General features: G+C 43.3%; 1 protein-coding gene across 2 annotated transcripts in view; it reads right to left on the bottom strand.

The window, feature by feature from the left end:
* Positions 1-26,837, bottom strand: part of GLDC (glycine decarboxylase) — a 98,858-nt gene that overhangs the window by 8,923 nt on the left and 63,098 nt on the right. For both annotated transcript variants that reach the window (XM_068552020.1, XM_068552019.1), the window contains exons 16-21: positions 25,650-25,725; positions 19,875-20,000; positions 18,298-18,447; positions 9,249-9,361; positions 7,805-7,946; positions 5,306-5,417 (exon numbers count right to left, since the gene is read on the bottom strand). In XM_068552020.1, the coding sequence (XP_068408121.1) occupies positions 5,306-5,417; positions 7,805-7,946; positions 9,249-9,361; positions 18,298-18,447; positions 19,875-20,000; positions 25,650-25,725 (719 nt within the window). The remainder of the gene's footprint in view (positions 1-5,305; positions 5,418-7,804; positions 7,947-9,248; positions 9,362-18,297; positions 18,448-19,874; positions 20,001-25,649; positions 25,726-26,837) is intronic.

Here is a 26,837-nt window from a genome sequence, read left to right on the forward strand (position 1 = left end):
GTAAATTGATACGGTCACCATGGAGAACAGTATGGAGGTTCCTTAAAAACTAAAAATAGAACTATCATCTAGCAATTCCACTCCTGGGTATATATCTGGGAAAGATTAAAAACTAATTCAAAAAGATATATGTACCCCAATGTTCACTGCAGCACTATTTACAATAGCCAGGACATGGAAGCAACCTAAATGTCCATCAGCAGACGCATGGATAAAGAAGATGTGGTACATATATACAATGGAATATTACTCAGCCATAAAAAGGAACGAAATTGGGTCATTTGTAGAGACATGGATGGACCTAGAGACTGTCATACAGAGTGAAGTAAGTCAGATATCGTATATTAACACATATATGTGGAATCTGAAAAAAAACTGGTATAGACAATCTTATTTACAAAGCAGAAATAGAGACACAGACACAGAGAACAAATGTATGGATACCAAGGGGTAAGGGGCGGGGTGGGATGAATTGGGAGATTGGGATTGACATATATACACTACTAGGTGTAAGATAGATAACTAATGAGAACTTTGTATAGCACAGGGAACTCTACTCTATGCTCTGTGGTGATCTAAATGGGAAGGAAATCCAAAAAAGAGGGGATATATGTATACATATTGCTGATTCACTTTGCTGTACAGAAGAAACTAACACAGATTTATAAAGCAACTATACCCCAATTAAAAAAAAGAAAGAAAGAAAGAAAGTGGCTTGGCTCTAAGCTTGGAACATTCCCCCCTCCCAACCCCTCATGTGTTAATTATCTTACAAGGCTGAAGATGACATGGGAAAGTGCTACAGTACAGAAAGATAAGGCTTCCCAAAACCCTCCTTGAGAGCAGGCACTGGAACTTTCTTATCCTGCATCCTCAGAGTGAGTGCCTAGAAATAAATGGAACTCACTAGCTAATTAGAAATCTTGGGTGGGCAATCAACGCTCGGTCAAGCTTTTCAGTTGCAACCCAGGGACAACAACTAACAGCATCAAGACTCCTGTTTCCCTGGGAATGAGGTCAAGTAGGTGGGCCACCCCCCCTAGGCTCAGGAGGTCACTTCCCAGGCAGGGATGTGAGGGTCCAGCCTCTAAGGCCCATGTCCACCTGCCCATAAAGGCCACCGGGAAACCTCTTCAGGGACAGGAATTTCCAGGCAGAGTTAGGTTTGCCTAAGGTCAAAAAGAGATAAGCATTTAAGAAATTAAAACATAAATAAAACACTGGGCTACTAACAAAATGGCCTATCCACTGACGGGAACTCTACTTGGATCAAACGGTGAGCCTAGCCTCCCACAAGAGCAGACACCTGTGAATTTTTTCAGTTCCTCCTTTAAAAATGCCTCACCCTACCTGAGGTAATTCCTTTCCTTATCCTAGCAGAATAAATACTACTGATGCTTCCCCATCCCAATTCTTGGCTATCACTTCCTTGTTTCACAAAACCCTAAGCCTCAACAAGTTTCGCTGGTATTTTCAAATCTCTCAAAGAAATGGTTCATAAAGGGAAGCCTGGAGTTCATTAAAATTATTGCCTCACAGTCGTCCATAATTCCAGTCTTATTTAGAGCTGGTAAATATGATTAAGATGAGTAACGTCTTCTAATATTGCCATTAGACATTTTGGAATACAATGTGTTTATTAAGAACATTTCTATTTTGGGCTCTCAGGAGGTACGGCGATCATTCTTTTTTAGGCCCTAAAATACTAAGCCTCCAATTGTATAATGAATGTGTTTACCAGACCAAACACAAGACAATTTTTGGTTTCATGAACTTTGGGGTTGGGTAAGAAAGTCTGTAATCACCAATCTCTTTCTGCTTGGGATGAGAAATACAATTCATTATTTAATTCTTGGATAAAATGTCAAAACAAATGGAAATTTCATCCATCTTTCTGTGTTGCGAATCTCCTGGGACAGTCTGCCCGAACCAGTCACTTGTGATGCCAAGCACATAGCAGGCACCTGAGCAACAGGTGCTCATTCACTTTCCTCTCCTGGAGTGCCATGCATCCCCATGTGGTCCACACCACATTCGTTCTTGCCGTAAAGAACTCAGGCTTGCATCGCACAACTCTGTGAGCACACTAAAAACCACTGAAATTCAGTGGGTGATGTGTATGGTATGTGAATCCTATCTCAATGAAGTTGTTAAATAAACTTAATCCTAAGGAAGTATTAAATAAAAAATAACAATTAGAAGAAAAAAACCCTAAACCTTGTAAATTAAAGCAAAAAGATTATTTTCACCCATCAAATCGGCAAAGACATTTTGGGTTTGGTTTGTGTTGCTTTCCCAGCCTGGCACTTGGTGCTCACTGGGCCCTAGTGCGATGGTCACTCCTATGCTGTTAGAATGAAATCAATTGCTATTGTCTCTGAGGGGAAACAAGGCCATACATTTCAAGAGCTTAAATGCATTCAGATCCTCTGAGATAACTTCTCTTCTACAACTCTAACCTGCGGAAATAGTCAAGGACGTTTAAAAAAAAAAACTAGGTAAAAGATATTCATTGCAGCATTGTTACAAATGCAAATAACATGGTGGGCAGGAGGTGGGGGGGGGAACCCCTACAATTACTTAAATCATGGTATATATGATAGAATCGATGTAGCCACTTTCAAAGCACCTTTAATGACGAGGGAAATAATCGCAATATAAAATCAAGTTAAAAAACAGGATACAGGGCTTCCCTGGTGGCGCAGTGGTTGAGAATCTGCCTGCCGATGCAGGGGATGTGGGTTCGAGCCCTGGTCTGGGAGGAGCCCACATGCCACGGAGCAACTAGGCCCGTGAGCCACAGCTACTGAGCCTGCGCGTCTGGAGCCTGTGCTCCGCAACAAGAGAGGCTGCGATAGTGAGAGGCCCGCGCACCGCAATGAAGAGTGGCCCCTGCTTGCCACAACTGGAGAAAGCCCTCGCACAGAAACGAAGACCCAACACAGCCAAGAATGAATAAATAAATAAATAATAATTAAAAAAACAAAAAAAAAGTAAAGCATTAAAAAACAAACAAACAGGATACACACTGTGTTTATAATATGATCTCAATTGTCTAAAAGTAAGGTGGGAAGGAATACAGCAAAATATTCAGTGGTTATGTCTGCTTGATGGAACCATGGATCATTTACATTTTCTTCCTCAAACTTTTTTATTGTCCAAATTTTCCACGTTGAGCATATGTACATGACTTATATAATCATACAAAACCAATACTGATGCTAATCCTGAAGGCCAATACATAAGCAGGATGCATCTCACAGCACAGGAGCTATATTTGAATTAATTAGTAGCTCTTGTAGCTTCTTTCATACCCAACACAAGCATTTCATTGTGTTGCTTAGAGACATATTGCCCACAACTTTCTTTCCTACTCTCTGGGGAGCACTGTTAACCAGAGCTCCCGATTATTTAGTTCTTTTCTATTTTCAAACTCCAGAACCACCCTTTTGGATACATATTTACAAAGCAAGATCAGCCTTTAAATTAAAGATCACAGGTGGAGATGCACACTTCCCTGGGCTGGAGACACTAAGAGCCAAAGAGGGGCCTCGTACCCGTGGCCCTGGGTCTGGGCGCTGGTTACTGACGGCTCTCTGCTCTCTCTGCCCCAAGCTCAAGACCCGTGGCTCCCTGGTCTCGGATTCCGTGCCCACAGCCCATGCGCCGCCTGTCCACCTGACTCTTAGCGCCACCCTCCCATCACCTCCAGGGTGACTTGACTCCCCCTCCTATTATTCCCTCTGTTGTAGCTTCACTCTCCCCTCTTCACAGCCTTTTCTCTGGCAGCTTAAAATCATCTTGTTCTCTTATTTAAAGACAACCAAAGCTGCATCCTATTGAAGCAGCTCCTGTCCCCCTTTACCACCAAACCCCCCAAACCATGAAAGCTTCTCCCTTCTCCCAACCTCAGCCTACATCTCAGCCCATTTCCATCTAGCATCTACCGCACTGTTGGGCCCTAACTGCTTTTGAAGGTGACCAAAGGCTTCCTAATTGTGAAAGGCAATGGTGCTTCTTAAGACTCATGAGACCTGCGTCTGTTTAAGCCACCTGCTCTTCAGCCTGTCCCTGCATGTCACGGAAGACCACCCACACGTGCTGACTGTGCGTGTTGTGCTGACACGATGCCAGGGACCAAGGCAGCCACAGCCTCCGCCGGGCAGGAGCTCAAGGTCTGCGGGAGACAGCCAGATGATAAACGGAGTGGGAGAATCCTCCGCGGAGGAGGGAGCCAAGAGGTGCAGTTCTCGCCACCAGGAAAGGAAAGGGCAGCCTCAGGGAGGAGGTGGGGCCAGAGCAGAGGCAGGAAGGACAGGCGCTGTGACAAATGCTGGGGGTTGGGAAGGGGGGCATCTAAAGCTGCCTCGGCACAGAGCCCCCCTCACCAGATGCCACTTTTCCTGCACCCACTCCATGTAGCCATCTGCTTCAGGGGTTTTGCTCTGGCTCCTCAACACTGTTTCCTTGGGTCCCACCATTTCCAAGAGCCTGCTCTCAGATTCTGTGTCCAGAGCCACATCTCTGCAAGTCTACCTGCTCCAGCCTCTGCCATCACTTCCAGGGAGACCTTGTTCCCCCATCTCTTACTCCCTCTAAGAGGGAGGCTTACCTAAAATTTCTTCACTCTCAACTAATTAGTAACTAACTCCCCTGATTCTACTTCTAACAGCATGTTCATCTCCTCCCACTGTCTTAATGATATTAACATCCTCTTAATCCTGTCATTACCCTGCTCAAAAACGCTTCTGGCCCAACTGTAGAGTCCAGAGCCTTCCAAGGCCTTCAAAGCCCCATGCTACCTCTCCAGCCTCATCCTCATCTGCTCCCATCCTTCAACCCACCCAACACTCCCGCCACCCAGACAACTCCTTTCTCTCCAGCTTGCTCCTGTATCTCTGTTTACTGGCGTTCTGCTACTCTTCCTTTCAGGCTTATCTCAAATGCCTCCTCCCAGAAGGCTCTCCCAACTATTCTGCCCTGCCTCTGCCCAGTCTGAATTACTCCACTCATTCCCGTGGAACTGGAGGAGGTAATGAGTGCATGGTATTTATGTATACGTCTCTCAGTGGTGTGGGCTCCTTGTTGCCCTGCGCTTCAGAGACTAAGTGCATGGCAGAGCCTCGCAAATAGTGATATCCTGTTTACTAAACTGAAGTGCTTTCCAATAACTCTAGGCTTTTCTCTGGTCTGTGCTAAGAAACAGAAGTTTCCCACCCTCTTCTGAAAGCCACATCCACTAGGTCAAACTTGGTTTGGCCAAGGAAGAAAACCAAGGTGAATATAGACTGAAGTTCATACTTGCCTCTTGCACCCCGGAAAAGGACTCTGTAGTGTTTTTCTAATCTCTTGGCCATGTAGTTGGCATTTAATATAGCAATTTCTGTGGCCTGTTTAAGGCCCTTGCCTCCCATCATCTGCAACAGAGGGAAAAAGAGCCGTCAACCACGGAACAGGGAAACCCAATGGACACTAACCAAAGGTATCCCCAGATAAATCCCACTCACAAAGGAAGTCAGCCTACCATCACTCTCTGGATTGCAGACGAGTGAAATATCCTAACAAGGATATCTGTCAATCCTCTCTAAGCCTGAAATAATTTTTGGTTTCCTCCTTTGAACAGTAATTTTATGCTTCTTATTATAGTTACAAAGCTTAGAACAGGGCAAAACTAACTGCTGACTATTGTGTTATCTACCGAGGAAAAAGAATTGTTTTTAGGTTACATGCATTTGGGGGAGGTTTTGTTTGGTTGTTCATTGTGAATTTGAGATGCCTTGATAATTGCCAGGAATCTCATGGGATCTTGGCCAAAATCCCCACTGAATCCATTTTGTATGGTTTGTCTTCCAATTGTCCATATTTGAGGCCTTTATGTTTAACAACTGCCAGGTTCAATCTTATTCTTTTCTGGTGGTTCATAAGTCCCTGTGATTATATGGGGTGAATGCCATTAGCAGCAAAGAGCTTAAAACCAAGACTGCACCAATTTTTACTCACTACTTTCTTCCCAGAACACCTCATATGATGGAGGCTTGATGTATATTAATACATAACTAACGTAAAGCAGATGAGAAAGCACCAAGTAAAAGAGCAGGGACACCGAAGTCCAAAGTAAGGAGAGGACACATTTTGGTCAAAGAAGGGTTCCTAGAGTAAGAGTTTGAACTTGAGTGGAAACTTGAAAATGGGTAGAATTTGGATAGACAAAGAGAAAGGGGATGACACTCGAAGTGAGAAGAATGGCAGAAACAAAGGTAGGGAATGGAAGGCACATGGCTGCAGCTTGGAAGGTGCTGTAGAGCTGGGTAGGCTGTGACTACCTCTCACAAGCCTCAAACCCTTGCTGGGAAGGACCTGGACTTGGTTCAGCCAGCCACTGCCTCTGGCCTGTGCATCAGAGTCTCTGAGCAGCTTGATGGCCCAAGCCCTAACCTGCATATGCTGAATTTGATTCTTTCTGGGATGGGCCCTAGGCAAGTGCATTTGGGAAGAATCCCCTAAGGATTTTGTGCAGGCTAGGCTAGGGAGATCCAGCGAGGAGAGGATGGAGAGCCCTGGCGGGACTCTAGCAGTCCTGTAGGGAGTCTCCAAGAGGGACTGCAGCAGGGAGAGAAGATAATTCTAGAGTCCAGGTGATAAGTAACAACAGCCTGAAATAAAGAAAGGGCCCAAGGTCAGAGGGGTGGCTTAAACCCTACTTTATTTCATTTTTAAACTGAGGCTCTGTCTGGTGTTCCTGGCATATGGCCAAACCAGCCTTGGGGCATTTATTTTCTATACGTGATTCATCGCCAGCCCAAATAACATTGCATAACAAATAACTCAGGTTTACAGAGACCAAAAGGAAGCTGTAAATTAGATTCTGTTTGCAAAGAAGCAGACCTTTATTATGATTGTTTTTGTTTTTACTACTTGCAAACTAACTCGAGTATCATTTCAAAAAGCAGGTTTTAGTCTCTGGGGTACAGAATTGTTGTTCCAGCTTCCCAGAAAGTTTTCATTAAGAATCATAAATGCTACACTGTTCAAGAATAACAACCAGCCCAAAGAGTCATCCGGTGTGATTTGCATAGCTGAGTTAGGGGTTTATTTCACCAGAATCCTCCCTTCCTCTAAGGAGGGGAGCCAGTTGGGGAAGGCTGCTCTAATTAGAGGCTGAAGAAGTGCTCCTATCCAATGCATGGTCTTCTCAGCCCAGGAGGTAGGCAGGACAGTCTGAACAAGAGCTGTATAAAATAAACTCCGGCCGTAGTGTTTCTTGGAAAAACACAAAGGAAGGAAGCCTGTTCTCTGACAAAGTCTAATTACCCCCGAGAGTATAGTTCCACAGGCCCTAAAGGGCAAAGAGCTTTGGGAAACCACCACATAAGCAAATTTCTGCTATTTTCATCTTATCCTCCAGGCTCCCAAGAAATATAAAGTGAAATGAGATGTATTCCTAAAATTTATCCCAGGATCTCAACCAAGTGTAATAATTAGTATGTGCACTGTTTTTCACTTGCGAGGGGCCGTACAAATCCTACAGGAAACCAAATGACGTGGCCAGAACATCCATATGACTCATGGTACTTAACTCTGTCTGGAAAAATATATCTGGCATGTCAGTTTCTCTGGTGTTAAACCCACTATGAGAACCCAAAGGAAAACAGCCTGATGAAGAAGAGACAAAATGAGTTTTAGCTGATCTCTTTAGGAAGATTTCTTCCACTCAAGTCATCAGCAATTTTCAAGTCTTCAGTCTCAGTTCCCCACCCACACATCATACCCCCCTGCCCCTCTAACACACATCCATAGGCCTCACCTTAATATAAGCCCATGAAATGGGCAAGATGGAACTGGAGCCCCATGGGGCCGCGCTGACGGTACCCAAAGGCCGGGCATCTTCGCTTGGCTTTACCGAAATGATGGGATGATTAGGCAGAAAAGGGACAAGATGCTTCTTCCTGTATTGTTTTTTTTAATACAAATTTAGAAGCTGTAAAAAGATCCAGTCTAACCAAACAGGCAGGTGCTGGGCCCCCTCAGGAAGCTCTATTCCTAGCAGAGGAACTCTGACATGGGAGGGACCCGGCACCTGCTAAGGGGCAGATGTTCAGGAAGTGTTCCTTCCTTCCTCCTCTGCTGGAGGCATGGCTCAGCAGCCATCAGCATCCCAGCAGCTCACCCAAGAACCGTGGCGGCGAATCTGGCGGAGGCAAGCAGCCTGGAATAGTATGCAGGGCCATGGGCTCACAAGAATGTGGGGACATCCCAGCCCTACACACCCTCTCCCTCCCAGCCCCTGCTCCCACACTCTTTCCCAAGACATCTAAGGGATATAGAAGGATGCTGCTGAGAAGAAGCCCCATGGGGTAACACATCAGAGGCCAGCCTGTGAACATCAGCCACCCTGCCTCCCCCACAGCTGAGGCACTGGGCCTCCTTCACTTACTATAAATAATAGTAATCAAAAAGGAAAGAAGAGAAAAGCAAGGGGGCCAGGCTCGCAGCATTCCTGAAGACTGACCCCTTTGGCACAGTTTTGGGAAAATGAAGATGCTCAGGAAATGGCTGCTCAGCATCATTTTCATGAAATGATTTGGCTTCACAGTGTAAAGATATGAACTGCTATGAGATACTGCTTTAGTCTTATTCTGACTTCATCCAATTATTTCTAGTAATAAGGTCTGTTTCCTTCTTACTTATCTCAGATGTAATAAGAATTCAGGCTGCAAAGTGTTCAACATCTTACACCCAATTCACTTTTTTTTGGGGGGGGGTGGCATTTAAGTTCTACTCTCTTAGCAAATTGCAATTATACAATAGTGTTATCAACTATAGTCACCATGTTATATGTTAGAGCCTCAAATGTAACCATCAGCTGATTTTAAAAAGAAATAAAGAAAAGCTGCTTAGAAGTCTAAATTAAAGTCTGAGAGGCACTTCTAGGTGCTAATATGCCAGTTCTCAGCCATAATGCTCAGTAAAGCTCCCTATTCATTACTCTGTTAATAATCCTGCTCTGTCTAGGTGTGACTGGGAGCTAAGTGAGGTCACACACTGTGGTTAATAAAATCTAAGTATGTTTCTCCTTAGACATACCCTAAAAGCACCCCTTTCACTGCTCCTCACCCAGCCCCTATAGGCATGCCACATGTGAAGGTATCCTGACACTTGAAGACCTCGATGAGAAGAACAGAGAGTTTGGGGCCAATCTTTGATTCTCAGTCTTCAAAGCCATCCTGAAACCAGGGCCCAGAACTCACACTCCGATGGGCCCCATGCCAGGGCCACCTCCGCCATGGGGAATGCAGAAGGTCTTGTGAAGATTCAGGTGTGAGACATCAGACCCAACGTCTCCAGGACGACAGATTCCCACCTACCACAAAGGGAAAGAGCCAAAAGCAAAAGTCAAGAGCGTGAAGGGGTGTTCTGGAGAGGCGGCCATGCTGTTCCCCTTGAGAGGAAAGGCAATTGGAGCTGTTCACAGAAACATACTTAATAATGCAACCAGGACACCCCCGCCAGTGTCCTTCGCCCTCCATGTGCCCGTGGCCTTTAAACTGCCGGTTCCTCAGCTGGGGGCAGGGGCACTGAGTTTCCCGTTGGGAGGTAAAGTGGCCCCCCTTTACCTCCCAAATGCCGCAAGGAGGCAGGCCTCTGGGCACTAGGTACCCCACCCTCGCCCTACACATGCCGGTGTGAGGCCCTCCCCAGGCCAAGGAGGTGGAGCGCTTTCCCCAAGAACGCAGTGAGTGGGACGCAGTGCCTGTCTCTTCTCCCTCCACAGATGAGAGAATTGAGACAAGGAAATTATATGCCCTGCTCGATATAAATACAACTGGATATAAACTTCAGGAGGCCAAAGTACATCATCTCTCTTGTTCACTCCTGTATCTTGAGCATCTAATACTGTGCCAGGCATATGATTGCTCTGGCAGCCCTGCGCCAGCCTCCCGGGCTTCCTCCCAGCACAGCCTGTGAGCGACAGCCCTTCCCTCACACCTGAATGGGCCTCTGGGGCAAGGAGGTGCTGCACAAAAGGAAATCTGAGGCACAGAGAAGTTAACTGCCTGGTCCAAGATCACAGAACTAAGCAGTGAGACTTGAGTTGGTGTCCTTCATGCATCACGTCTTCCCATCATTTAAGAAGCCACTGAGATACTTGCATATTTAGCTGTCTCCTACCTGCGGTGTGGCTGACAGGGTCTTGGTGCTTTGGCCTGGTGTCAGGCCTGAGCCTCTGAGATGGGAGAGCCGAGTTCAGGACATTGGTCCACCAGAGACCTCCCGGTCCCACGTAATATCAAACAGCGAGAGCTCTCCCAGAGATCTCCATCTCAATGCTAAGACCCAGCTCCACCCAACAGCCAGCAAGCTCCAGTGCTGGATGCCCATGCCAATGAACTAGCAAGACAGGAACACGACCCATGCATTAGCAGAGAGGCTGCCTAAAATCATACTAAGTTCCAAGACACCCCAAGACACATCACCGAACGTGGCCCTGCCCACCAGAAAGACAAGATCCAGCCCCACCCACGAGAACACAGGCACCAGTCCCCTCCACCAGGAAGCCTACACAAGCCACTGAACCAACCTCACCCACTGGGGACAGACACCAAAAACAATGGGAACTATGAACCTGCAGCCTGCGAAAAGGAGACCCCAAACATAGTAAGTTAAACAAAATGAGAAGACAGAGAAATATGCAGCAGATGAAGGAGCAAGGTAAAAACCCACCAGACCAAACAAATAGAGAGGAAATAGGCAGTCTACCTGAAAAAGAATTCAGAGTAATGATAGTAAAGATGATCCAAAATCTTCTAAATACAATGGAGAAAATACAAGAAACGTTTAACAAGGACCTAGAAGAACTAAACAGCAAACAAACAATGATGAACAACACACTAAATGAAATATAAAATTCTCTAGAAGGAACCAATAGCAGAATAACTGAGGCAGAAGAACGGAGGAACGACCTGTAAGATAAAATAGTGGAAATGACTACTGCAGAGCAGAGTAAAGAAAAAAGAATGAAAAGAATTGAGGACAGTCTCAGAGACCTCTGGGACAACATTAAACACACCAACTTTCGAATTATAGGGGTCCCAGAAGAAGAGAAAAAGAAAGGGACTGAGAAAATAATTGAAGAGATTATAGTTGAAAACTTCCCTAACATGGGAAAGGAAACAGTCAATCAAGTCCAGGAAGCACAGAGGGTCCCATACAGGATAAATCCAAGGAGAAACATGCCAAGACACATATTAATCAAACTAACAAAAATTAAATACAAAGAAAACAACATTACAAGCAGCAAGGGAAAAGCAACAAAAAACACACAAGGGAATCCCCATAAGGTTAACAGCTGATCTTTCAGCAGAAATCTGCAAGCCAGAAGGGAGTGGCAGGACATATTTGAAGTGATGAAAGGGAAAAACCTACAACCATGATTACTCTACTCAGCAAGGATCTCATTCAGATTTGACGGAGAAATTAAAACATTTACAGACAAGCAAGAGCTAAGAGAATTCAGCACCACCAAACCAGCTTTACAACAAATGCTAAAGGAACTTTTCTAGGCAGGAAACACAAGAGGAGGAAAAGACCTACAATAACAAACCCAAAACAATTAAGAAAATGGTAATAGGAACATACATATCGATAATTACCTTATATGTAAACGGCTTAAATGCTCCAAACAAAAGACATAGACTAGCTGAATGGATACAGAAACAAGACCTGTATATATGCTGTCTACAAGAGACCCACTTCAGACCTAGGGACACATACAGATTGAAAGTGAGGGGATGGAAAAAGATATTCCATGCAAATGGAAATCAAAAGACAGCTGGAGTAGCAATTCTCATATCAGACAAAATAGACTTTAAAATAAAGACTATTACAAGAGACAAAGAAGGACACTACAGAATGATCAAGGGATCAATCCAAGAGAAGATATAACAATTGTAAATATTTATGCACCCAACATAGGAGCACCTCAATACATAAGGCAAATGCTAACAGCCATAAAAGGGGAAATCAACAGTAACACAATCATAGTAGGGGACTTTAACACCCCACTTTAACCAATGGACTGATCGTCCAAAATGAAAATAAATAAGGAAACACAAGCTTTAAATGACACATTAAACAAGATGAACTTAATTGGTATTTATAGGACATTCCATCCAAAAACAACAGAATACACTTTCTTCTCAAGTGCTCATGGAACACTCTCCAGGACAGATCATACCTTGGGTCACAAATCAAGCCTTGGTAAATTTAAGAAAATTGAAATGGTATCAAGTATCTTTTCTGACCACAGTGCTATAAGACTAGATATCAGTTACAGGAAAAACACTGTAAAAAATACAAACACATGGAGGCTAAACAATATGCTATTAAATAACCAAGAGATTAATGAAGAAATCAAAGAGGAAATCAAAAAATACCTAGAAACAAATGACAATGAAAGCACGACGACCCAAAACCTATGGGATGCAACAAAAGCAGTTCTAAGAGGGAAGTTTATAGCAATACAATCCTACCTCAAGAAACAAGAAAAATCTCAAATAAACAAGCTAACCTTACACCTAAAGCAATTAGAGAAAGAAGAACCAAAAAAATCCAAAGTTAGCAGAAGGAAAGAAATCATAAAGATCAGATCAGAAATAAATGAAAAAGAAATGAAGGACACAATAGCAAAGATCAATAAAACTAAAAGCTGTTCTTTGAGAAGATAAACAAAATTGATAAACCATTAGCCAGACTCATCAAGAAAAAAAGGAAGAAGACTCAAATCAATAGAATTAGAAACGAGAAAGGAGAAGTAACAGCTGACACTGCAGAAATACAAATGATCATGAGAGATTACTACAAGCAACTATATGCCAATAAAATGGAAAACCTGGAAGAAATGGACAAATTCTTAGAAATGCACAACCTTCCGAGACTGAACCAAGAAGAAACAGAAAATATGAACAGACCAATCACAAGCACTGAAATTGAAACTGTGATTAAAAACCTTCCAACAAACAAAAGCCCAGGACCAGATGGCTTCACAGGTGAATTCTATCAAACATTTAGAGAAGAGCTAACACCTATCCTTCTCAAACTCTACCAAAATATAGCAGAGGGAGGAACACTCCCAAACTCATTCTACAAGGCCACCATCACCCTGATACCAAAACCAGACAAAGATGTCACAAAAAAAGAAAACTACAGGCCAATATCACTGATGAACATAGATGCAAAAACCCTCAACAAAATACTAGCAAACAGAATCCAACAGCACATTAAAAGGATCATACACCATGATCAAGTGGGGTTTATCCCAGGAATTCAAGGATTCTTCAATATACGCAGTCAATCAATGTGATACACCATATTAACAAATTGAAGGAGAAAAACCATATGATCATCTCAATAGATGCAGAAAAAGCTTTCCACAAAATCAACACCCATTTATGATAAAAACCCTCCAGAGGGCTTCCCTGGTGGCGCAGTGGTTAAGAGTCCGCCTGCCAGTGCAGGGGACACGGGTTCGAGCCCTGGTCTGGGAAGATCCCATATGCCGCAGAGCAACTAAGCCCGTGTGCCACAACTACTGAGCCTGCGCGTCTGGAGCCTGTGCTCCGCAAGGGGAGAGGCCGCGACAGTGAGAGGCCCGCGCACCGTGATGAAGAGTGGCCCCCACTTGCCACAACTGGAGAAAGCCCTCGCACAGAAACGAAGACCCAACACAGCCAAAAATAAATAATAAATAAATAAATAAATAAATAAATTTATTAAAAAAAAAAAACCCTCCAGAAAGTAGGCATAGAGGGAACCTACCTCAACATAATAAAGGCCATATATGACAAACCCACAGCCAACATCGTTCTCAGTGGTGAAAAACTGAAACCATTTCCTCTAAGATCAGGAACAAGACAAGGTTGCCCACTCTCATCGCTATTATTCAACATAGTTTTGGAAGTTTTAGCCACAGCAATCAGAGAAGAAAAAGAAATAAAAGGAATCCAAATCAGAAAAGAAAAAGTAAAACTGTCACTGTTTGCAGATGACATGATACTATACATAGAGAATCCTAAAGATGCTACCAGAAAACTACTAGAGCTAATCAATGAATTTGGTAAAGTAGCAGGATACAAAATTAATGCACAGAAATCTCTTGCATTCCTATACACTAATGATAAAAAATCTGAAAGAGAAATTAAGGAAACATTCCCATTTACCATTGCAACAAAAACAATAAAATACCTAGGAATAGGGCTTCCCTGGTGGTGCAGTGGTTGAGAATCTGCCTGCCAATGCAGGGGACACGGGTTCGAGCCCTGGGCTGCGAAGATCCCACATGCTGCGGAGCAACTAGGCCCGTGAGCCACAGCTGCTGAGCCTGCGCGTCTGGAGCCCGTGCTCCACAACAAGAGAGGCCGCGACAGTGAAAGGCCCGCGCACCGCAATGAAGAGTGGCCCCCACTTGCCACAACTAGAGAAAGCCCTCGCACAGAAACGAAGACCCAACACAGCTAAAAATAAATAAATAAATAAAAAATTAAAAAAAAAACAAACCTAGGAATAAACCTACCTAAGGAGACAAAAGGCCTGTATGCAGAAAACTATAAGACACTGATGAAAAAAATTAAAGATATACAAAGAGATGGAGAGATATACCATGTTCTTGATTGGAAGAATCAACATTGTGAAAATGACTATACTACCCAAAGCAATCTACAGATTCAATGTAATCCCTATCAAACTACCACTGGCATTTCTCACAGAACTAGAACAAAAAATTTCACAATTTGTATGGAAACACAAAAGACCCCGAATAGCCACAGCAATCTTGAGAAGGAAAAACAGGGCTGGAGGAATCAGTCTCCCTGACTTCAGACTATACTACAAAGCTACAGTCATCAAGACAGTATGGTAATGGCACAAAAATAGAAATATAGATCAATGGAACAGGATACAAAGCCCAGAGATAAACCCACACAAATATGATCACCTTATCTTTGATAAAGGAGGCAAGAATATACAATGGAGAAAAGACAGTCTCTTCAATAAGTGGTGCTGGGAAAACTGGATAGCTACATGTAAAAGAATGAAATTAGAACACTCCTTAACACTGTATACAAAAATAAACTCAAAATGGGGCTTCCCTGGTGGCGCAGTGGTTGAGAATCTGCCTGCCAATGCAGGGGACACGGGTTCGAGCCCTGGTCTGGGAGGATCCCACATGCCGCGGAGCAACTAGGCCCGTAAGCCACAACTACTGAGCCTGCGCGTCTGGAGCCTGTGCTCCGCAGCAAGAGAGGCTGCGATAGTGAGAGGCCCGCACACCGCGATGAAGAGTGGCCCCCGCTTGCCACAACTAGAGAAAGCCCTCGCACAGAAACGAAGACCCAACACAGCCAAAAAAAAGAAATAAATAAATAAATAAAAATAAATAAGGTACCGCTTACTTTAAAATAAATAAATAAATAAATAAATAAACTCAAAATGGATTGAAGACCTAAATGTAAGGCCAGACACTATAAAACTCTTAGGGGAAAACATAGGCAGAACACTCTATGACATCAATCACAGCAACCTCCTTTTTGACCACCTCCTAAAGAAATGGAAATAAAAACAAAAATAAACAAATGGGACCCAATGAAACTTAAAAGCTTTTGCACAGCAAAGGAACACATAAACAAGACGAAAAGACAGCCCTCAGAATGGGAGAAAATATTTACAAACAAAGCAACAAACAAAGGATTAATCTCCAAAATATACAAGCAGCTCGTGCAGCTCAATATCAAAAAAACAAACAACCCAATCCAAAAATGGGCAAAAGACCTAATTAGACATTTCTCCAAAGAAGATATACAGATTGCCAACAAACACATGAAAGGATGCTCAACATCACTAATCATTAGAGAAATTCAAATCAAAACTACAATGAGGTATCACCTCACACCAGTCAGAATGGCCATAATCAAAAAATCTACAAACAATAAATGCTGGAGAGGGTGTGGAGAAAAGGGAACCCTCTTGCACTGTTGGTGGGAATGTAAATTGATACAGCCACTATGGAGAACAGTATGGAGGTTCCTTAAAAAACTAAAAGTAGAACTACCATACAACCCAGCAATCCCACTACTGGGCATATACCTTGAGAAAACCATAATTCAAAAAGAGGCATGTACCACAATATTCATTGCAGCACTATTTACAATAGCCAGGACATGGAAGCAACCTAAGTGTCCATCGACAGATGAATGGATAAAGAAGATGTGGCACACATATACAACAGAATATTACTCAGCCATAAAAAGAAACGAAATTGAACTATTTGTAGTGAGGTGCGTGGACCTAGAGTCTGTCATACAGTGTGAAGTAAGTCAGAAAGAGAAAAACAAATACCGTATGCTAACACCTATATGTGGAATCTTAAAAAAAAACAAAAAAAAAATGGTTCTGATGAACCTAGGGGCAGGACAGGAATAAAGACGCAGACGTAGAGAATAGACTTGAGGACACGGGGAGGGGGAAGGGTAAGCTGGGACAAAATGAGAGAGTAGAATTGACATATATACACTTCCAAATGTAAAACAGATAGCTAGTGGGAAGCAGCTGCATAGCACAGGGAGGTCAGCTCGGTGCTTTGTGACCACCTAGAGGGGTAGGATAGGGAGGGTGGGAGGGAGACACAAGAGGGAGGGGATATGGGGATATATGTATATATATAGCTGATTCACTTTGTTATACAGCGGAAACTAACACAACATTGTAAAGCAATTATACTCCAATAAAGATATTAAAAAAAAAAAATACTGCCACCAAAACCTGGCATCCCACAGGCAGCGTGGCTTCTGGTTTCTATGGAAACAGCAACTGACTTTTTAGCCTAATTTAGATTTTAAAATACAGAATTGAATATACAGTCAATTCCTAATTATTCACCCCAAGAGGGAGAAAAGGAAGTACCCTAGCGCAAGAAAGTATAGTACCTTCGTGCTATTGAAACAGGCAATTTCACCCCAGCATTTCTAGCACCCCAGCTTTGGGTATCATGCACTTTACCAAAGGGCCCCTTAGGGCACGTGGCTATAAAGGGCTGGAAGGCTGTTGGAGAGAATACTGAGCTGAGGGAGAGAAAGGGAGGCTGACAGTTTTCCTGGACCATTCTGGCACCAGCCACAACATTCAACGGGTGTTCCTGCCACTTTGGCACTTGGACTAATTGTGAATGTGGTCAAAGATAAAGAATCCATTTATGCTACTGAAGCAATAGAATCCCTGGACTACTCAAAAGAAATCAGACAGGAGCAAAGAAAAGCAGAGAGTCTGAAATGGTTTAACAAAATTTTTTTTTAAAAAAGGGACTTCCCTGGTGGTGCAGTGATTAAGAATCCACCTGCCAATGCAGGAGACACGGGTTCCAGCCCTTGTCTGGGAAGATCCCACATGCCACAGAGCAACTAAGCCCATGTGCCACAACTACTAAGCCTGCGCTCTAGAGCCTGCAAGCCACAACTACTGAGCCCACGTGCCACAGCTACTGAAGCCCGTGCACCTAGAGCCCGAGCTCCGCAACAAAGAGAAGCCACCGCAATGAGAAGCCCGCGCACAGCAACAAAGAGTAGCCCCCGCTCGCTGCAACTAGAGAAAGCCAGCACACAGCAACAAAGACCCAATGCAGCCAAAAATAAATAAATAAATAAATAAATTTTTTTTAAAAAAAAAAAAAAAAAAGGAGGAGAGGAGGAAGCTGAGAAGACTCTTAAAAACATGATGAGTCCCTGTCCTCCAAAGCCTCCCTAACGCATTTCCTCAAAGGTACACATCACACAGACCACCACCACACCCCCCAAGCCCTGCCAAGAAGTCAGGATCAGCCCTTCAGGGACAGAGCTATTCAGCTGTTTCACACTGATGAAGCTGAAGCTAGTCCAAGGCCATGGGAGATCAACAGCCACCAGGGGCCAAAACTTGGGTCTAAATTCCCTCAGGAAGGGAGTCAGGTGACCTCATTGCCTTTAGTACCCCCAGAGGGATAACACCCTGTGACAAGCTAAGGACATTCAGCTCACTCCCTGCTTCCCTTCTACCTTTTTACCTCCTCCTCAGCATCCCCCATAACCTCCTTAGGATCTGTAATCTCAGTGAAATTGTGGTACATACTTTGTTTGATTTGGCAATATAGAAAGTCAGTCTCTGTTCTGAATTCAGTGTCATGTTTTAAGACAACTGGCAAGAAATCAAAGAAAATGAATTTTTTTTTTTTTTGCATTTAACCATTTTCTCAGGGATCCCTCTCACACTGCCCACCTGAGCGTTCATATTTGCTCCGTCCAGGTAGACCTGTCCTCCGTGTTGGTGGATCAGGTCACATACATCTCCGATGTTCTCTTCAAACACTCCATTGGTGGATGGGTACGTAATCATGATTGCTGCCAGGTTCTCCTTGTGTTTATCCACCTGAAAGATAAAAAAGGGCAGAGGGAGACAATGAGAGGGAATGTTTCTTTCTTAGCCAATCCCTCGCTTTTTATTTTAAAGGATTAAGAAGGACGAAGACTCGTTCTATTCATTTCTGGAACTGTCTCAATGTAGGATGATGCTAATAGAAGATCCACAGCCATCACTCCCTTTGTAAATCATTCCAAAGAAATAACAAGATCCCTTCAGGATAGGTCTCCATTGTCAAAACCAAAAAACTGTTCAGAAGATTTTTGGGTATTTTGGGCTCAACTCTCTAAAGTGGTTTTCCTTTGGTTCAAATCATCTCAATAATTATTTCAGATCTTTTTGGTTCCAGACAAGTTGATTCTCACAGTTAATCTCTCTCTGCTCATCTTGCCATATCCACCCTTATCCCCTTTCCCTCCCATTCTACTGAAACTAGAATTTCCACTAGGAGTATTCTGCTCTGATTAAAAAAAAAACTCCATCTTTTTCCTTTTGACAGAAGGCAAGCATATATAAAAGGCATGTTCCTGTTTTTTTGACCAGCAAGTCAGTGAACAGGCTCATGTGGAAATGAAAAAAACCTTTTTACGGTCATATCCTATTTTGGAGAGACTTAATAATTATAACTACTGGCCCAGAATATTTATCAGTAAAAACTTTATGGAGCTATGGAAGCAGGAGGGTGGATGGGAGAGGTGAGCAGCGTTGTGTGTTTTCATCTTCCCTTTGAGGTGGTTACATGAAGTTCTCAGTCTCCATACCTAACAACCCCGACAAAATCACATTGCTATTCAAGTGATTTCCTTCCCTCTTAAGATGCAGCCTCCAGTCCACCAGTGGAAAGCAGATACGGTTGCTAGGCAACCTCTTCCTGGAGGTTGGGAGGTTGGGAGTGGGGATTGGTGCTGCAAGAAGGAAGATGGAATATTGCCTGAAATTCAGCAGGTAACGGCTGGGGCCATCATAAGCATCTGCAGAATCTACATTTATGTTTTAATTCCCAACACAAAGATTGAGAATACCAGTGACTGCCAGTTTGACTGTTAATGGGGGAAGGAGGGGAAGGTTGGGCAGAAGGAGGCAGGTAGATCCTGCAAGGAGTATCCTTACTACCACCATGAATAATTCATTCAGTTTCTTACACATGCACACATTAGATGATGGGATTTCAGTGTAAAGGACCTTCTCCCTGTTAGAGAAGGAAGAGGTAAAATAGACTGTGGTCAGCTTTATTCTGGACCAGAAATGTGACTCTTGCTTTTATTTTTCTTATAGAGTCGGCTAGGTTTTCTGATTTTATGCCATTCTCCCTAGACTCATTCAGAGGAGGAACTGCAGTCTTTTAATTAGAATGCAAAAGAAGATAAACCATCCCTGATCCCCACAACTTCTTTCCAACCCAGACCTCCCCCATCTGTTAAGTGGAAGATGAGTACCATAGCCTTGAGGTGAGCTGCATCGATATTCCCGTATTTATCCACCTCCACAGGCTGAATCTTCATGCCTGCCATGTGGGCACTTGCAGGATTGGTTCCATGTGCGGATTTTGGAATGAGGCAAACCTTAGGAATGGAATGAAAGGAAGGAAGGAGAGAAAAACCACCAGGCTATTAATAATGACAGAAAAGTCCTACAAAATACTTGGAGCATAAATTCAATAGGTGCCACATGCTCTATTTAAATTGACCAGTAGTGCCTTAAAGTTTACTACAATTTCATTATTACTGTATTGCAAAACAATGTCCAACAGGAGTTTACACTTGAATCCCCAAATACTGTTCCCTAAAGACTTTCAGAATATTAATACTCTCCTCCCTTAACCCAGCAACACCAAAAGCAGGCCTAGGCTTATTCTAACCTTGTCTCAGCTATAATATATAGAAAGCACCTTACAAGAACATGAGATTGGAAGTTAAACTCTAGGACTCAAATGCACACATCACAGCTCCAGTGCTCTGCTTGGCTCTACTGAGACCAGGAGAAGTAATAGCCGACATATTCCAAGGCCTCCCAGTGCCAACACACCAATGACTACTTCATTACTGGATGCTTACTCTGTGCAATGAATTGTTAGTTGCCATGAGAATCATAACTAAGCACAAATGCCGATCAGCCCCTGCCCTGTGCTCACACACTGCGTTCACTGACAAGGCTGGCATCCGTATAAATAAATGTCTAGAAGGACTTCCCTGGAGGTCCAGTGGCTAAGACTCCGCACTTCCAATGCAGGGGACGCGGGTTTCATCCCTGGTTGGGGAACTAAAATCCCACATGCCGGGCGGTGCGGTCAGATTAAAAAGCTAAAAATAAATAAATAAATAAAAGGACCCTTTAAACAGGGACTGCATCACCTCAACCTAGTCTCCTTGGCCAGTGGAAATATCTCCTCCTCCCTCATCTGAGGAAGCCGTTCCTCTCTTTCCAAAGCATCTTGTTGTTGTCAGTATAATAGGGGAAATAAAAATTCTTTAAAAAAAAATGTCTAGAGCCCACAGGTACCAAAGGAAATCAGAATAACGGGGTGCCACTTCAAGTTGAAGAGATCAAGAGAAAGTAGTTCAAGAGCTAGAACCTAAGCCAGAGCTTAAAGATGTGTTGAATTCTTATGGAAGACGGATGGTAGGCACAACGTTAAAATTCCCAGATTTAAATCATTTGCATTTCTTGCCCCCAAATCATGTGAACACAGCTGCTCTGTGTGATCTGATGGTGCCCCACTACAGGAAAGGGCCTCATGGAGTTCCCTCCAACAGAAAGCAACAAGAAGAAGCAATGTTGACCCTGAAAACAATCCTGTTTTTAATTTTTTTTAATCCCAGAACCAATACTGACACCCCTTGAAGAGAAGTGGATGGGCATCATAAAAATAGGCTTATGAAGGGGATATTTAGCTTACAGCTGTTTCCTCAAAAACAGCAAAGCCATCTACTTAAGCAAAATGTATGTGACCCAAAGAGAACTACAAACAGAGGCAAACATGAAATTACTTTGTTGTTCTTCTGCAGACAGAAAGTTAGTGCCTCTTTTGAATGGTTACTGGTCTCATGCTTATTATGCTGTGTTGTCCTCAAATCCTTTTTCTTGTTTAAATGTTTCCCTTTTGTATTAAGTTCTTTTCTTTAATTTCTCAGGACCAAAGCTGGAGTTATTTTTCCTTTCTCACAAGATATTTTTATTCTACCAAAGGATCTTTGGATAAAAGGATCCCTTCTGGGCAGAACGCTGATCAAGGAAGGGAAAGGTGAATATTTAAAAATGAATATAAAATATTTGTTAAAGGCCTCAATGAAGAATTCATACCAGAGAAGTTATAAGGAAACAAAAACATCCAAGCTAAAAATGTCACTCATCTTGTGATACACTGAATAGCATCCAAATGTGTCCACATTCTAATCCCAGAGTCTACGAATGTGACTTTATATGGCAAAAGGGATTTTGCTGGTGTGATTAAATTAAGGATCTTGAGGTGAGAAATTGAGGATCTTGAGATGGCATCTTGAAATCTGGATTATAGGTTGGACCCTAAATGCATTCACAAGTGTTCTCATCATAAGGAGCCAGGGGAAGCTTTGACTACAGAGGAGGTAGAAGATGTGATAACTGAACAAGGGGTTGGAGTGATGGCAGGAAGGGGCCATGAGTCAAGGAATGTAGGAGGCCTCCAGAAACTAGGAAAGGCAAAGAAACAGATTCTCTCCTGGATCCTCCACAAGGAACGAGCCCTGCCAACACACTGACTTTAGCCAAGTGAAACCAATTTCAGACTTCTAGCCATAACTATAAGAAAATAAATCTGTGTTGTTCTAAGTCACTAAGTTTGTAGTAATTCGTTACAGTAGCCATGGGAAACTAATACACATCCTGATATAAGGATTAGCGGGAAGAAAAGGTCTCAGTGGTTTTGTCAGGGATTTCTTGCTGTTAGACGTTTCTGATTTTCTATGTGGATCCTCACTTTAAAAATTGTGGCGCTGCAAAGGACTTGGAAATAACAGGACCCAGATTTGATATTTTATCAACATTAACCCTCTTTGGTACATTTATGCCAATTTAGGTGGATGCTGTGTTTTTCTAACCCCCCAATGCACCTGGTATAGACCCAACATAGCTAGCTCATCCTCAAAGACTTGCTGGGGGCTTCGCTGGTGGTGCAGTGGTTAAGAATCCATCTGCCAATGCAGGGGACACGGGTTCAAGCCCTGGTCTGGTAAGATCCCACATGACAACTAAGCCCACGAGCCACAACTACTGAAGCCCGTGTGCCACAACTACTGAAGCCTGCGCACCTAGAGCCTGTGCTCCACAACAAGAGAAGCCACCGTAATGAGAAGCCCACTCACTGCAACGCAAAGTGGCCCCCGCTCGCGGCAACCAGAGAAAGCCAGCACACAGCAACGGAAGACCCAATGCAGCCAAAAAACAAATGAATAAATAAATAAAATAAACCTATAAAAAAAAAAAAAAAGAAGACTTGCTGAATGAGTGACAGATTAAGGAGGAGGGCTCCTTTGCAAGGGAAATCAATTTCTTACCACAGGTAAAATCCAAAAACAAAAGGCCACTCCTTTGCCTCAGGCAGCTGAGAAAAGAAAAATACATATAGGTTTTGGGGGTGTTTTTTGGTGGTGGGTTTTTTTTGGTTTTTGGGGGGTTTTTTGGTCAGTGTTTTCCCTTTGTATAGGAAATTCAGTATCTGATCAACAAACCTGAGTTAGTATTTGACAGGCAAATTGAGTTAATAAATATAAAGTGTTTAGGACAGTGCCTGGCACAGGGTAATTTCTATATAAGTGTTTGTTAAATAATTTGTATTCTCTCAAGTTAAACTGGTAAATCAAGAACTTGGCCATTGCATTTTAGGAACCTCTGAAATTTAACCTAAGAGTAAATGTGAAAATAACTTCCAAAACAGCTTGAAATAAGAGAATCATCAGGAACCCGGGAGGTTCTGTAGCACATGACTTCCCCACATTCTTTTTTTTTTTTTCAAAAGGATATGTTTTACTAGATTCCATTAGAGTCTGTTGTATGGAAGCAGCTGTCTTAGACATCTCTGATGTTGAAAAATCCTGATTATTTGAATAATAAGTCATTTTCTTTTTCTCTAACTAAAAAAGTCAGGTTTAATTAAAATCTTTAATCTAGAAAGGATGCCAACATTTCCAAACTTAAGAGTTCTGTATTTCTACAAGCTCAGTGACTGGGTAGCCTTCCCTGCCTCCCCTCACCCACCCCCCAAAATGCAGCATCCCACTCCTCTCTGTCCTTCAGTGGAATAACCTCTCCCAACATTTCAGTGATGGTAGTGTGAACAGTGGTGCCAGAAGAAAAGTCACACACAAGGGGACTGAGAGAGAAGGGAGGACTGGAAAAAACAAAGAAGGAAAAGGAGCTAAAAAGAATCCATGAGTCACAGAAGAACTCTGCCCAGGCCCAATCAAAACGTCTCTCATCCTTTTTCCTTGACCTTTCTGGTTTGGTCCCCAACTCCTAGACATTCACAGATAGCTCCGGGTGTCAGACTAAAGAGCAGGGAACCAAGGAGGGATGGGAAGTATCACAGAGTGGACAGCCCTGGGTTTTAGCTGGCCTTTTCTCGCTAGCTGCTCACTGGCTTTCCACAAGCACCACGGTGTAGATCTCGGCAGCCTCTCCATAAAGCAGGAGCGACATGAAGATGGTTACACAGGATGAATGGCTCCCTCCCCAGGAGTCCCAGACACCTCATGGTTAAAGAACATAACAATGGGGAGTTCCAGGGGCTACTGAGTACATGGAAGCCACGGAGGAAAAATAGAAAAAGCAACTTTAAATGTCAGTCATCTGGCATCCTCTCACTGGAGTCCCAGTGTTTCCTTTCTGACTCTATGACGGTGCTGAGATTCTGAGGTCCAAAGAACAATCGTAATTCCAAACTAACCCTTCCTTAGAAAGTTAAAGAATTCAACACCTAAGCGAAAAAAAAAAAGTTGAAATATCAGGGACTGTGTCTGTCTTATTTATCGCTTGATCTCTCTCTGGACTGGCGCACACAGTACCTCGCATGTGGCCAGTCTTCAATAACTTATTCAAGTAATAAATGTCCTGTTTTCCAAAAGGTCTTTGAAAGTCAATTCTATTCCCCAACCAGGACGAAGGCCTGGGAAAACACACCTGTGTAATCAGGATGGATAAGCAAGGGAAGGTGGGAGAAAATTTTTTTTCTCCCCTTTTGTGAAAGGGAAGTGAAATAGTATTTAAATTCTTCACTGCAAAATCCAGGCAACTGGCCATAAACAATCTTCCAGCTTTAATAAAACCAGGAATGGACTAAGATTGGACTACCACCCACTGCACCCCACTTATGTGGGCAGCCAGACCACCCCAGCACCTTTTTCTCTAACTCTCCTGGGCTGGGCAGACAATTCGACCTGCTCCTGGCTCCTACCCACTGCTCCCTCTAACACCACCTCCACAGCTCATGAAGTTCAAGTTTAGCGTGGCCATCACCAAAATGAAGGTCCCAGGAACACAGACCTCCTTCAGCCACAATCTGAAGCCTGTGTTGTTAGGTCATCTGCTAAAGGCACTGCCTTTGGGGATTAGTGGAGGCCTGGCGAGCCCATTAGCACCTGCTGGCCGCACAAGGGCCCCCCAAAAGCAGTTTGGACCCTGGAGACTAGACTCTCACCCAAAGCAAACAAAGAAGCAGAACCGTGAACTCTGCTCCATGTCCCATGTCTTCTTTTGTTGCTTAGAGCTGAGAATCACTTAATAGGGAATTTATTTATTCAATAAATATTTTCTGAGCATACATATGACAAGAACTGTGCTCAGGCACAGTAGGAGTTACAGAAGAATGAAAGCTCAGTCTCTGCCCTCTGTCCAGGGCTGAGCCAAGGAGGGAGGCTTGGAATGGCAACATTCCTGCCCCTTCCTCCCTTTGCTCCCTGCGGGGAGCAGGTCCACAGCCAACTGGCTGACTTTTACAGACTGGGTTTGAGAGAAAGCCTTTTATCTCCAAATGTTTTCCCTCAAAATGGTCCAGTGAAACGTCTTGGAGGCAAGGATCGTAATAGCCAGTTCATAGACATTTGTTTCTTGATTATATGTTTCCCCAGCTTCTTCCAAGAAGACTTGGAGGGAGTGTCCCACAGAATGAAAAGGACCCTAAAGCTGAACCTGCTGCCCTCCCCCCAGCCCCCAGTGGTGAGCAAACGGTCCACACTCACTGTTCTGTGTCTCTCTCCTTTCCCGTCTAAGTAGGCTCGGATAGTGGCCAGCCCAGCGTATTCCCCCTGGGCTCCGCTGCAAAGACAGGAAGAAAAGGGTCAGAGCTTTATGCCTCTCTGCTTTCATTTACTCATTCAATATTCATCGGGCACAGGCTGTGTGTTCACCAACATGTGACACTAAAAGCTCACCTAGGACCCCTGCATGAGCCTAAAGGCTTGAACAACCAGAACAGTACCTGGTCTGTGCACTAAAGCTTACCCATGCACCTAAAAAATTTTTTTTTATTATGGAAAATTCCAAAATTATAGAAAAGTAGAGAGAAGAATATAAGGAACCATCACATTATACCTATCACCCAGCTTTAAAAATGATCAGATTATGGTCAATCTTGTTTCCACCTATATCCTTCACTCTGAACTAGATTATTTTGAAGCAGAACTCAAGCATCATATCATTTCATCAATTCAATCTTCAATATGTATCCTCCAAAGATAAGAATTATTTTTAAAAGATAACTGTAGGGACTTCCCTGGTGGTCCAGTGGTTAAGACTCCACGCTTCCAGTGCAGTGGGCACGGGTTTGATCCTGGTTGGGGAACTAAGATCCCGCATGCCGCATGGCGCGGCCATAATAAATAAATAAATAAATAAAAACAAAAGATAATTATTACACCTAAAACAATGAACAATAATTTCTTAACATCACCAAATGTTTAGTCAATGATCAGATTACCCCAAAGGAACTGTACACTTTGAGTGTGGCACCATTCCTGACAGTCTCAGGGTTGGCTTTCCCAAGCCCTAATGATCATGGCTGCTAGAGGCTGGCCATCCCCGTCTCAGCAGTCCTTGAAGACACTACTTTTAGAGAACACTTAATGACTAACATTCCAGGGAGGGATGCTGAGTCAGTCATAAACTGTTACTTAATGTTCTCAGTACTCTCTGCAGGAAGGAAAGGAAGTGAGTAATAGGTTTTTTTAATCCCATTCAAAATGCATATTTCCTCCATTTCGCAAAATTACACCATCTTTTGACTCTGTGGAAGGCGCGGTGGTTTTGGCATTCATCGCTTCTGGTCACCCCGTAATATTGAGATCATACTCTAAAAAAGCACAAGGCTTAAGAATAAATTGGATAAACTGTTTAATTTCTAAACTAAAAGCTAAAATTTTGAGCATTGG

This window comes from Eschrichtius robustus, chromosome 10 (genome assembly GCF_028021215.1).
Source record: "Eschrichtius robustus isolate mEscRob2 chromosome 10, mEscRob2.pri, whole genome shotgun sequence".
NCBI classification, from domain to species: domain Eukaryota; kingdom Metazoa; phylum Chordata; class Mammalia; order Artiodactyla; family Eschrichtiidae; genus Eschrichtius; species Eschrichtius robustus.